The 14,278-nt window shown below is 45.0% G+C and overlaps 1 protein-coding gene across 4 annotated transcripts in view; it reads left to right on the top strand.

Annotated features, from left to right (window-relative positions):
- Nucleotides 1–14,278, top strand: part of AMHR2 (anti-Mullerian hormone receptor type 2) — a 91,243-nt gene that overhangs the window by 58,260 nt on the left and 18,705 nt on the right. For all 4 annotated transcript variants that reach the window (XM_040340697.1, XM_040340698.1, XM_040340699.1 and 1 more), the window contains 2 exons: nt 12,727–12,884; nt 12,966–13,113. In XM_040340697.1, coding sequence (XP_040196631.1) covers nt 12,727–12,884; nt 12,966–13,113 — 306 coding nt within the window. The remainder of the gene's footprint in view (nt 1–12,726; nt 12,885–12,965; nt 13,114–14,278) is intronic.

Below are 14,278 nucleotides of genomic sequence, written 5' to 3' on the forward strand. Positions count from 1 at the left end.
GTACTTGACAGAAACACAGTATATCACAGGTGCACAGGTGGTGTGGCAGGTGTACTGCTGTTGAAATATTCAGAGTCACCTATAGCTTGCAAACTGCCCCTATAGTTGAACAAAATTCCTAAACTATATGAAGCACAGCAGATGTCACAGGAATAGAGTGCTTGTTGATATTTCTGGAGCAACATACACCTAAAACTGTCCCTATGATTCAGCAACCTTTCCCTCACATAAGTGAAGCAGTGACAACGAGCCAGATGCCATAAGATGATGCAGATATCAAAGAAATAAAGTGTGCTTCTTGATATTTCTGGAGCAGTATAACAGCATAGACCTAACACTTTCCCTGAGCAGATTCAGCAACCTTTCCCTCACATAAGTGAAATACAGTGAAAACGAGCCAGATACACCTAAGACTTTCCCTGAGCAGCAGATTCCAGCAGCCTTTCCCTATCTAGAGTGAAGCAGAGTGACGATCTGTGCTGTGTGCCTCTATCTAATATAGAGGCACGTCACATGATGGGTCACATGCTGCACTGGCCAATCACAGCCATGCCATAAGTAGGCATGGCTGTGATCAGTTCCCAGTCACAGTAGTAACACGAATGGCGATTGGCTGCGGTGCAGCGCGCCAAAACATACCCGAACTCCGAACCCGAACCCGGACTTTTTCCAACTATTCGGGTTCGGGTCCGGGTTTGGGAAAAACCCAAAGTCCGTACCGAACCCGAACTTTACAGTTCGGGTTTGCTCAACCCTAGTGTTGGCGCTTCAATCATCACGGCGCCATGGTTGATATTGTATCAGGATGATTAAAGCGCATTATTACTATTATTACATTATCAACAATATCAACAATATCCCTCAAGAAATCTATGAAGATAACTTAATTCCACCTTTTCAGGCTGCTGGAACTTTGTATGAGTTTGTCTCATAGACTGCTGTAGACCGGTGCCAGACAGTCTGAGATGAGATGGGATCCCTGATTAATCAAAGAACAGTCACCTAGGCTTGTTTAAGTGACTAGTTGTTTAATTAGCGTAATGTTTATGTTGGCTGTTCCTTGGCTATGTTATTATATTCCTGTTTACAGTTTGTATTGTTAGGCCCCATACACACGGGAGAATTTATCCGCGAATACGGTCCAGCGGACCGTTTCCACGGATAAATCCTCTCAAAGATATCCGCTGATTTCGATGGGATGGAGTGTACACACCATCCCATTGAAATCCGCGCGGAAATCCTCTGGCGATGACGTGTCGCGCCGTCGCCGCGATTATGACGCGGCGACGGGCGCGACGCTGTCATATAAGGAATTCCACGCATGCGTCAAATCATTACGACGCGTGCGGGGAATCCCTTTGGACGGATGGATCCGGTAAGTCTGTACAGACGAGCGGATCCATCCGTTGGAATGGATTCCAGCAGATGGATTTGTTGTGCAGCACAACAAATATTCGATCTGCTGGAATCCATCCCAGAGGAGATTTCTCCGCGGAAAGAGATCCGCTGGCGTGTACACACCATAGAATCTATCCGCAGAAACCCATTTGCTGGGATTTATCTGCGGATGGATTCTATCGTGTGTACGGGGCCTTAGAGTAATGTGATCAGGCTCACCTGATTTTGTGTGCTATATATTCTGTGTGAATTTACAATAAAGAGTCCCAGTTCCAGTTTCCACCTAAGCTAGTGTTGTCTAGATCTTGGGTGCTCAGCTATAATACCTGGTTCCTGGATCCAGACTGGAGGAAGCTATATACTGATGGAAGCATCCAAGCTGGGCCCTGGACTGTTCCGTCACATACGCCGACGTGTTATAGTGACTGCTTCCAAAGGTTTCTAGGGAGGGTGTGACACTGATATTGCTCAGTGCCTTCATACACATTTCTGTCACACTAATCCTGAAATTAATCTCTCACAATCATGCCAGGTCAAGCCCATAACCATGAAAAGGGTTTTTCTAGCAGTAACTAGAGTGCTCTGGTGCACCCAACATGCCATAGCATTAAAGAACTAAAAGAGCACTCCGCTTGGAGTCCTGATAGCATTTGTTAAGAAACTGAAACAAAAAGGGTTAATAGTTTGAATGTAGTGAAATAATAAGTTTGAAAATTAGAAACCATAGAAAACATTTCCTTCATTAAATAACCAAGTCATGTGTGTTCTACATATAATATCACAATCGCCCTCTCTCTTCATTTTGTCTTCAGACTGAAAGAAAATGTACAGAACACCAATTAACCACTTGCTTACTGGGCACATAAACCCCCTTCGGTCCCAGGCGAAATTTCAGCTTCCGGCACTGCGTTGCTTTAACTGACATTTGCGCGGTCGTGCGACGTGGCTCCCAAACAAAATTGACGTCCTTTTTTTCCCACAAATAGAGCTTTATTTTGGTGGTATTTGATCACCTTTCCCATTTTTTTTTAAAAAAAACAATTTTTTTCTCAGTTAAGGCCGATACGTATTTTTCGACGTATTTTTGTAAAAAAAAAAAAATCGCAATAAGCGACTGGTTTGCACAAATGTTATAGCGCCTACAAAATGGGGAACAGAATTATGATTTTTTTCATTATTTTTTTTTTTTACTAGTAATGGCGGCGATCTGCGATTTTTATTGGGACTGCGATATTGCGGCAGACGTATCGGACACTTTCGACACAAATTTGGGACCATTCACATTAATACAGCGATCAGTGCTATAAAAATTACTGTATAAATGTGACTGGCAGGGACGGGGTTAACACTAGGGGGTGAGGAAGGGGTTAAATGTGTAGCCTGGGTGTGTTCTAACTGTGTGGGGGGTGACTGGGGGAGGTGACCGATGCTGTGTCTCTATGTACAAGAGACACAGATCGGTCTCCTCTCCTCTAACAGCACGTGGAGCTCTGTGTTTACACACAGAGCTCCACGTCCCTGCTGTTACCGGCTGTGTCACCGACGATCGCGTGTACCCGGCGGACATCGCGGCCGCCAGGTACACGCATCGGCTCCCCAGCGATGAGGCGGCATAGTGGTTACCCGCCGCGTGCCCCCCAGTGGCGCACGCGGGTAATGCATTTCAAATGACGTCCAAAGACGTCCAGTGGGCACCTGAGAACCGCGCTGTTGACGTCTTTTGTCAATAGCGCGGGTCTCAAGTGGTTAAAGTAGATTTGTTTTCAAGGCCATGCACTATCACATAGTCCAGCTGTGAATGTAGAGGAAGCTTTAGATTCAAATTCCAGCACAAATATACAAGTGCTGACTGTGACATCCTTCACCCACACATTTGCTGTTATGTAGGCTTCTTTCACTTTTTCATTTTGTTACAAAATGATAACTCTTCATCTGTCAGCACATGTGTTACATTCTTATATTGCTTTCTTTTTATTGTGGTTCTAAAGGATCTGAAGTGATGCACTTTCTCTTCAGTTCAGCTGTTATGTGAAGAGACAAATCTAAAGAAGGATGTCAAACTTGTGTAGAGGTGTTCTGTGTTCATTACATTTCACATTTTAATGACACGATAAAGGAACTCCGACTAATGCCGAGTACACACGATCGGAAATTCCGACAAGAAAACCGTGAATTTTTGGCTCAAACTTGTGTTGCATACACATGGTCACACAAATGTTGTCTGAAATTCCGACCGTCGAGAACGCGGTGACGTACAACACCACAATGAGCCGTGAAAAAATTAAGTTCAATGATTCCGAGCATGCGTCGAATTGATTCCGAGCATGCGTGTTTTTTTGTGCGTTGGAATTGCATACAGAACACAATCGGAATTTCCGACAAGAACTTTTCCCGTCGGAAAATTTGAGAACCAGCTGTCAAATTTTTGCTGTCGGAAAATTCCGACAGAAAATGTCTGATGGAGCCTCACCAAAAGCTCACATAGAACTTTTCTTGTTGGAAATTCAGATCGTGTGTACGCGGCATAATGGTTTCAACGCCTTCTTTCCACTGCAAGTTATTATTTTTTTCATTTCTTAGTCATGACCAATATATTTAAATTTAAAATGTATGCCCAAATATTGCCCAGATATACCCCCAAATCTCCCTCCCTCCCTCTAGATCATGTCCCAGAATTATTTATTTATTCTATCCTGTTCTTGTAGCAAGAAACAGATTTGTTTTTACTCCCTGTGACATCACCAAGCTAGTAGAATTGATACGGGCAGCTACTCAGGAATCAGTACTGTGGCAGACTCACCCGGGACATCCCACGAACCATCTTATGTCTAAAATCATCCTATATCCACTAGGGGCATAGGATGACTGAGAAATGATATCTTGGACTACATGAGATGGGATTATTATGTGATTATTATCCACAATATATTCCAGGATATCTGTAAAGAACTATTTACTGTTAATTCTAAGAGTTACTCATTCATACTGTTAGATGCTAATGCCATCACCTCCAGCCATCTGTCTGTTCTCTGTGCTAATTGACCCTGCTATTGTGTGAAGATGTCCTGTGTTTACACTTATGATAATGTGTATTGTATAGCAGGTGAGCGGAGACGGGACGTCTACTCTGAAATGTCATATCTGAGTCGCCTAGTCTGGGTAAATGATTAGTTAATTAGCTCATGTTAATTTATGTTCTGGTTACCTCCTCTTTAAGCTGTATATAAGGTTGCATTCTTGGTTCTATTAAACACTCCATGTTTAGCACACAAACAAGTCTCGTCTTGTGTGTTGAGAGCAGCTGGAATATCTGATTTCTATATCCAGACTGATATGAAGCGGTATATGACGGACGCACTCAAGCAGAGTGCGGGACGTTCCGTTACATTGGTGGCTAGCAGCGGGACGCTTCCTGCAGTCGGGGACATCCAACCTCCACCTGGATCCAAGGTTCGGATAGCAGGAGAGGAGAGGTACAGATACCAGCCACCATGGAAGAGGAATTCGGAAGGAGGTTGCGAGAGAACTACATCTCTAAAGATTCCCTTTCTTATACAGAGTGCACGTTGAAGGCAGCAGAATTATTTTGCTTGGAATGAAAACACTGTATATGTATGGAGAGGGGCAGAGGGCCAAATAGACAGCAGGCAGGATTGATAATGCCGACTGGAATTTAGAACAACAAAGAAATAACTACTGGCAGGTACTTTGTCCCAACCAGGTGAGAGTCTGCAATGCTCCAGATCCCACATTCTGAAAAGCTATAGTGCTATGGGCTCCCACACAATGGAAGGTCATGTGCAACCTTCCCCCTTTGGGGTAGACCACTGGTCATGTGACTTGCCAAATGTGGATGCCCAAAGAATTCTTTTTGTTAGCCAAGGTGTTTTACAGGTGCAAATATCCCTTACCTGTCTAAAGCCGGCCTTAGACATTCAACAAGGACTCACCAAGATTCAAAATATTTATGGGCAGGCTGAATGTACCCAAGTTGATTTATCAATCAACTTGGATACAACCAGCCTGTCATATTTTACATACAATGTTTGCTAGCAGCTTTCATAGCCACTAGCAGTAATCGCTGTGTTCTCCCGGTGGGGCGGGTCCCCCACCGGGAGAACACAATTGCTCCACAGGAGGGATTCCCCTATCAACACTGAACATTCCATGGTTGCAGGAAAAAAAATCACTTCATCTACGGCCAGCTTAACAGAGCACTGTTCTTACTATACCTTGCACTTGTTTTTAAGCATAGGTGCCGTTCTTTTGTTATATGTTACTGTATGTGCTCTTCAGCTTGGTTGTCATGTTGTCCTCTTAGATGGTGCTACAATTAGCCTGGCTGAGTTTGACCAGAGCTGGTTGGAAACCTCCAGAAAGAGAGGTGCTGAGGAGAAGCCTGTCTGTCGGTGCTTGGTGAGGCAGTCCCTACCCATGTTTTTTGGGTACAGGGTTTAATCTGAGGACATAAGCTTTCCAGGCTTGCTCCTTTGGCACTTAGCCTTGTATTACCCATGCAGCAAATCTGTGCTGACTGCTTAGTCTCATTGAGGGTTTTCTGTAAGTAAGGTAACTCCAGATGAATGACCTGATGGATGGAAAAAAACATGCATGGATTCATGAAAGACAGAAGTTGTCAGACAAACTTGATTTCTTTTTATGAATAGGTAAGTAAAACCTTAGACAGAGGTGTGGCTGTGGACGTGATATACTTGGATTTTGCAAAAGCGTTCGATACAGTTCCGCACACACGGCTCATGTGTAAGGTAAAGTCTACAGGATTGGATATATCAGTTTGTAAATGGATAGAAACTGGCTGAAAGACAGAATTCAGAGAGTCGTGGTTAATGATTCTTACTCTGAATGGTCCAAGGTTATCAGTGGTGTACCCCAAGGTTCGGTGCTGGGACCCTTACTTTTTAATATCTTTATAAATGATATTGGGGCTGGGATCAAAAGTAACATTTCTGTCTTTGCAGATGACACCAAGCTATGCAGTGGATTAATGTCCTTACAGGATGTCTCCAATTTACAAGCCGACCTCAATGCTCTGTCTAATTGGGCGACTGAGTGGCAGATGCGGTTTAATGTTGATAAATGTAAAGTTATGCACTTGGGGGCTAAGAATATGCATGCATCATACATACTAGGGGGAGTACAACTGGAGGGATGCGTAGTGGAGAAGGATCTGGGGGTTTTGGTAGATCATAAGCTCAATAATGGCATGCAATGCCAAGCTGCGGTTTCCAAAGTGAGCAAAGTCCTTTCTTGTATTAAGAGTAGGGCTGTGCGTTAAACGCGATATTAACTGCGTTAACGCAAACCCATGTTAATGCCGTCAATATTTTTATCGCGCGATTAACGCAGGAGCCCTCGGGGTGGACATGCAGAGTGTGCAGCGGCGCAGCGCGGCTTACCTTCTCGCTGGATTCACAGGCAAGTTACTCACCTTGTCCCTGGATCCAGCGATGCCACCCCGCTGTGTGATCGAGCGGGTCCTCCTTGCTTGGCGGGTCCTCCTTGCTTGGCGGGTCCTCCTTGCTCGGCGGGTCCTCCTCGCTCGATTCACAGTGCCTGTGTGCCGCCGAGCTCCGTTCCCTGCGACGTTACGACGCACGGGAGCGGAGAACGGCGCCAAATTTAAAAAAGTAAACACACAATACACACAGTATACTGTAATCTTATAGATTACAGTACTGTATGTAAAAAATACACACACCCCTTGTCCCTAGTGGTCTGCCCAGTGCCCTACATGTTCTTTTATAAAATAAAAACTATTCTTTCTGCCTGAAAAACTGTAGATTGTCCAAAAGTGTCCCTTTATGTCAAAAATGGTTTTAGATCAGCTAGAAAACAGCGATAATAAATTATAATCACTTGCAGAATTGTGCGATATTTGTGGGGAAATTCGTCATAAAATAGATAGATTAATCGTGAGTTAACTATGACATTAATGCAATTAATCGCGATTAAAAATTTTAATAGTTTGACAGCACTAATTAAGAGAGGTATGGACTCCATAGAGACAGAGATATCATTTTGCCCCTGTACAAATCATTAGTAAGACCTCATCTGGAATATGCAGGTCAGTTTTGGGCACCAGTTCTCAAAAAGGAAATTGGGGAACAGGAGAAAGTGCAGAGAAGGGCAACCAAACTGATAAGAGGCATGGAGGAGCTCAGCTATGAGGAAAGATTAGAGGAACTGAATTTATTCACTCTTGAGAAGTGGAAATTAACGGGGGATATGATCAACATGTACAAATATATAAGGGGTCCATGTAGTGAACTTGGTGTTGAGTATTGCAAGTACTGTATTTACAAAGTACCTGCCTCCTAACTTACGGTAGCGTAGCGTAAATGCGGCCGGCGTAAGCGCACCTAATTCAAATGAGGATGGGGGGCGTGTTTTATGTTAATTACTCGTGACCCGACGTGATTGACGTTTTTTACGAACGGCGCATGCGCCGTCCATGTACATATCCCAGTGTGCATTGCTCCAAAGTACGCCGCAAGGATGTATATTGGTTTCGACGTGAACGTAAATTACGTCCAGCCCCATTCACGGATGAATTACGCAAACGACGAAAATTTTTCAAATTTCGACGCAGGAACGATGGCCATACTTAACATTGACTACGCCTCCTAGGGGCAGCTTTATATTTACGCGGCGTACCTCTTACGGAAACGGCGTATCTTTACTGCGACGGGCGCACGTATGTTCGTGAATCGGCGTATCTAGTCATTTACATATTCTACGCCGAAACTCAACGGAAGCGCCATCTAGTGGCCAGCCTAAAAATTACACTTTAAGATACGACGGCGTAGGAGACTTATGCCGCTCGTATCTTAGCCTAATTTAAGCGTATCTGGTTTCCAGAATATGCTTACATTTACGACGGCGCAGATTCAGAGTTACGACGGCGTATATCCAGATTCGCTCTGAATCTGCCCTACTTCACCACTGTAGTGTATCATAGACTTTGTACCTTATCACCAGATTGGGTACAACAACCTTGGTGAGATTTGAAGATCATACTTAATAGACAGCAAGCAATACGTGTGTCAACCTACAGGAAAGGAAAAGATTTCATGTCTGAGGCTCAGAAAGAGAAACTTGTTGGCTATTGAAGAAAATGTGGAAATAGATACTGCTGTGTTCGTAATTGTGCTTCCCTGGAAGGAACTGTGTTGTAACAGGGCTTGTCAAATATAAAACTGCTTTACTTTAGAATCTTCAAACGTACTCCAACGGAGACCATTATTTGTTTGATCTAGGACTCTATTCCAATCTTTTCCCTTGGAAAGGCAGTGGGTTATTGCTTACAACTACAAATTATTCAACGTCCAGCACTATGTAGCTGAAAACATCCACAGGAGAGAAAAACATTCTAGTACAAAAGTCTTATAGTAATGTCTATCTATATAAGTATATTAGTCATCCAAAAACATCAAGGGATATGATTGGAGATTGCATACAATGTAAAAATATATTTATAATTTTTCTTTGGTTTAAGGTGCAAAGGTGAAGCTAGTCTATGATGATAATAGCCTGAACCACACCCATTCATAATGGCATCTTAGAGCTGAACTCCAGGCAGATATAAAAGGCACAAAATAATGCAGCTCTGTGATCATTAACCACTTCCATACAGGGCACTTACGTACCTTCCCGCCCAAGCCAATTTTCAGCTTTCAGCACTGTCGCACTTTGAATGGCAATTGCGCGGTCATGCTACATTGTACCCAAACAAAATTGGCGTCCTTTTTTCCCCACAAATAGAGCTTTCTTTTGGTGGTATTTGATCACCTCTGCGATTTTTTTTTTTTTGCGCAACAACTAAAAAAAGACAAATAAATTTGAAAAAAAAATACGTTTTTATTTTTTTCTGTTAATTTTTTTGTAAATAAGTAAGTTTTCTCTTTCAATTACGGGCACTGATATGGCGGCACTGATGAGATGGCACTGATGGACATCGATGAGGTAGTACTGACGGGCACAGATAAGGTGGCACTGATTGACGGCGCTGGTATGCGGCACTGATGGGCACTCATGGGCGGCACTGGGCACTCATAGGCGGCACAGATGGGCACTCATGGGTGGCACTTATGGGTGGCACTGATGGATACTTATGGGTGGCACAGATGGGCACTGAAAGGTGAGCACTGTGGGGTGGCACTGGACACTGTGGGGTGGCACTGATGGACACTGTGGGGTGGCACTGATGGACACTGTTGGGCAGCACCTATGTTGCCAGTCAGTGCCCATTTGTGGGCACTGATTGGCATCTTTTATTTTTTTTATGTTTTTTTTTTCCAGCCTTTTTTTTTTTAGCATTTTTTTTTTTTTGGGGGGGGGCATTTTTTTCAGTTTGCCCTTCCCTGGTGGTCCAGGGTGGGCTTCCCTGGTGGTCCAGTGTGGCGATCCGAGGGGGGGCTGCGGTGATAAACAATCAGCGCGAACCCCCCCTGTCAGGAGAGCAGCCGTTCGGCTCTCCTCTACTCGCGTCTGTCAGACGCGAGTGAGGAAGAGCCGTCAACGGCTCTTCCTGTTTACATCGTGATCAGCCGTGGTTGGACACGGCTGATCACGTGGTAAAGAGTCTCCATGAGAGACCCTTTACCGAGATCGGTGTTGCGGGGTGTCAGACTGACACCCCGCAACAACGATCGCTGCGATGCGCGCCCCAGAGAGCGAGCAGCGGCTCAGAATCCTGAGGACGTCATATGACGTCCGGTCAGGATTCTACAACCACTTTGCCGACGTCAATCTGTCATTGGCGGGCGTCAAGTGGTTAATGAATCATTGCAGGCAGTGCAAGTACATGAATTTGAATTAGTATTATCCTCGTGCAATCTACTGTATCAAAGAGCTCAGATGCGAAGGAAGAAGCAGAACAATGAGCCAATCAGATGTGTTCCTGTCCAAGGTGCATGCTATAAGGAGAGAACAGGGTGCCAAAGAGATGAGCTCATGAGTGTGCTGCATCTCCATTCACTGTGCAGTCACATAGTGGTGGGGGTGGAGATCTGTAAGTGGAAGTGAAATTGTCCCATATATTTCATCTGTGTATTATTACCTGCTTGCCTGAAGTTTGGTTTTAAAAAATATGCCTAGATCCATAGATAGATGCTGGTCTTATGCTGAGTACAAGCACAGAGCAAAATGGTAAAGTTATTTACTGCCAAGGGGGTTTAACAGCAAAGTTTTAACCCACTTTACTTTAGAGAGATCTTTTTTATACTACTAACAGAGCCCAATATTGGGGATTTCACCCAGGTGTGTCTTTTATGTGTCTTTCAGGTTATGTGTGTTTTTCAGTTTGTACTTTATAGACTTTGCCCCTCAGTGTTAGGCAGGGCATAGATTATGCCATTTTCTTTACCTCAGTCATGGGTGGAAGGAAAAAAAATTCTCCCATTAACACAGTCAGTGTCCTGCAGCACTATTGTGTTCTGGCAGCAGGGAGCATTCCCTGTAGGAAGAACGGTATGATTAATGTTGCTGTCTATAACTGGTGGCACTAATCATTTGGGGAAAAACCTGGCAGGCTGAATGTACACAGGTAGATCGATGGTTCGACTTGTGTACAGCCAGGCTGCTCATACCTGGATCGAAATGAGGCCGGCCCCGGCTGATTTCAATCTATGTATGGCTGCCATTAGTTAAAGTGCTTGTAAAGGTTCATTTTTTTAAAAATAACAACCATATCATACTTGCCTCCACCATGCAGTTCATTTTGCACAGAGTAGCCCTGATCCTGCTGTTCTGGGGACCCATGGTGGCTCTCGCGGCTCCTCCCTGCAATAGCTAAACCCCTTTTGAGAAGCTCTCCTCCGAGGGGGTTAACTTGTGGGCGTGCTCCTGTGTCATACAGTCGGCGTCCATAGCCGCCGAGTGTATGACTCGCCCCGGCGGCCGCTTTATTGGATTTGATTGACAGGAGCCAAAAGCTGTACTGCTATCAATCGATCCAATCAACGTCAAGACTCCGTGGATGCGCAGAGCAAGTGAACGGGCTCAGGTAAGTAAAACGGGGGGGGGGGGGCTGGTTGGGCCTGTGATTGCCAGGTGTTTTTTTACCTTACTGCATAGGATGCATGTAGTAAGGTGAAAAAAACACGAACCATTTACAACCCCTTCAATCGTCTTTCGGACATCAGAAATCATCATTTGAAATCATCAGTAACCAGAAGTTACATTACCACTCCTATGCAGACGACACTCAACTGTATTTCCGCATCTGCAACAAAAAGGATCATTCTCTTGGACTAGAGAAATGCCTCACTCTAATAGATAACTGGATGACAAACAGTTATCTTAAACTCAATGGTTCGAAAACAGAACTTCTCCTGTTTCAGGCTAACCGGAAAAATCACCCCGCGTCAACATGGACTCCCCCACCCATTCTGGGTAAAACTATCACCCCTAGCACCAAAGTCAAAAGTCTCGGAGTCATTTTCGATACCTACATGACAATGGATGCACAAATAGGGTCAGTAGTCAGCGGATCCCACCATCTGTTGCGCCTACTACGCAGACTCACGCCCTTTATCCCGAAAGAGGACATTGCAGCCGTGGTGGGAACAATCATCAATTCCAGACTCGACTACGCAAATCTAGGACTCCCCAAATACCAAATCACTCGTCTGCAAGTCGTTCAAAATACGGCCGCTCGACTAGTGACTGGGAAAAAAACATGGGAATCAATCTCACCTTCACTGAGATCCCTTCATTGGTTGCCAGTAAAAGACAGAATCACTTTCAAGGCACTCTGTCTAATACATAAGTGTATTCAAGGCAACGCCCCCCAATATCAATGCGAAAAAATAAAAGCCCACAACCCCAATCGCATTCTGCGATCCACCAATCAAAATCTCCTCCAGATACCCAAAGCCAGATACAAGTCCAAAGGAGATCGAAGATTTGCAGTCCAGGGACCTCGGCTGTGGAATGCACTACCAACCACCATCCGACTGGAGTCGGACCACTTGGCCTTCAGGAGAAAGATTAAAACCCATCTCTTCTGAGGTCAAGGGGTTCCTTACTCATGAAATGGATACAGCGCCCAGAGGCGATTCAGTTCGCATGTGTTGCGCTTTACAAGTCTCTCTCTCTCTCTCTCTCTCTCTCTCTCTCTCTCTATCAGACATCTTTACAAATTAACTTGACTTGTAAATTTTTGGTGAATCTTAGTATCCTTGGAATCTTCAGCAGAGGGTACATTATCCTATGTATGTAGAGAAACAATGCAATATCTTACATATTCAGTGGCACTTGTTTGTCCTGTACTATGGAGTTAAACAATCTGCTTTGTCTCACCAACAGACATATGTAAACCAGCTATTGCTCACCGAGATCTGAGCAGTGAAAATATCCTGGTGACAGCTGATTCTTCTTGTGTCATATCAGACTTTGGCCTCTCTGTGGTTTTGGAGGATTATCAAATGAAGAAGAATGGAAATGATCCAGCTGTACTAAACATGGTAATTTAGGAATAATACAAGATATTTTGTATTATGCATTGTGATCTGCTTGCATTTTTTGATACTGAACTATTTTCACAGACAGGAACACTCCGCTACATGTCTCCAGAAATGCTGGATGGCTCCCTGAATCTTATGTCCTGGGAACTTGCCCTAACTCAGGCTGACGTCTATTCCTTGGGTCTCCTGCTCTGGGAAATATTCAGTCGCTGCAATGATTTGTATGCAGGTAAGAAGGCTGAGCCAGATCTAGGGGAGTGCTGGGATGGGCTGTGCTTCCCCAGGATTCAAATGTACCCTCCCAGGACAAGTGACATCAGTATCAGGAAATGGAGGGGCGTGCCCTCGCCATACAGAGGCCTAGTGGGTCCTAAGCACCGCCGCGCTCGAGTGAGGAGCGCGGTCCGGACTATCGGACTGATCCAAAGATTAGTCTGAGCCATCTCCAGACCTGCTGGTCATATTATCCTGCCTTATTAAAAGGGATAACTAACTAGGGATACGAGCCGAGGCATACTCCCGCGCCGGAACCCCATCGCCATCTTGAGGCCTAGGTGATCGCGGTCGAGTAGGACAGGGACGGCGGACGATCTAGTCATCGCTCCCATCAGTAACACGCAGTTCCACGGAGGATGTCCAAATCATACACCCCACCGGAGACTTTCGCCAAGTGAAGTTATTTTATAATAAGTAAAAGAGGAGAAGGAGAGAGAAAGGGAGAAGAGAAGAGGAAGGAGAAGTGGTTCTGCTTCCATTGAAACAATTGAATTTCTATTAAGTTATAGGAGTTGTAGGAAGATTAATTGGGGTTATGATCTATTCATGGAATAGAATAACATAGGTTGAGGTATGATAAGTATTAAGATTTACGTTGAACTTAAATAACACTTAGGCCGAGTACTCACGGCAGGACATGTCCGATGAAAACGGTCTGCAGACCGTTTCCATCGGACATGTCTGGCCGGGGACTGCCCGGGGACTTCTGTTCGATGGCTATACACACCATCGAACAGAAGCCCGCGCGTAAACATTACGCGGGGCGTGTCCGCGGTGTCGCCGCGTCGATGACGCGGTGTCGCCGCGACAATGACGCGGCGACGTGGGCGGGCCGCCTTAAAAATGCTTCCACGCATGCGTCGAAGTCATTCGACGCATGCGAGGGATGCGGGCGGCAGGACATGTACGGTAGGTCTGTACAGACGACCGTACATGTCCGGGCGGACAGGTTTCCAGCGGACTGTTTTAAAACAAGTCCGGGAAACAGTTGTCCGCTGGAAACCTGTCCGATCCGTCCCAAAATGGTACGCTCGGGCCAACACACGGCCAAACATGTCTGCTGAAACTGGTCTGCGGACCAGTTTCAGCAGACATGTTTGGTCGTGAGTACGGGGCCT

Source organism: Rana temporaria, chromosome 2 (genome assembly GCF_905171775.1).
Source record: "Rana temporaria chromosome 2, aRanTem1.1, whole genome shotgun sequence".
Taxonomy (NCBI): Eukaryota; Metazoa; Chordata; class Amphibia; order Anura; family Ranidae; genus Rana; species Rana temporaria.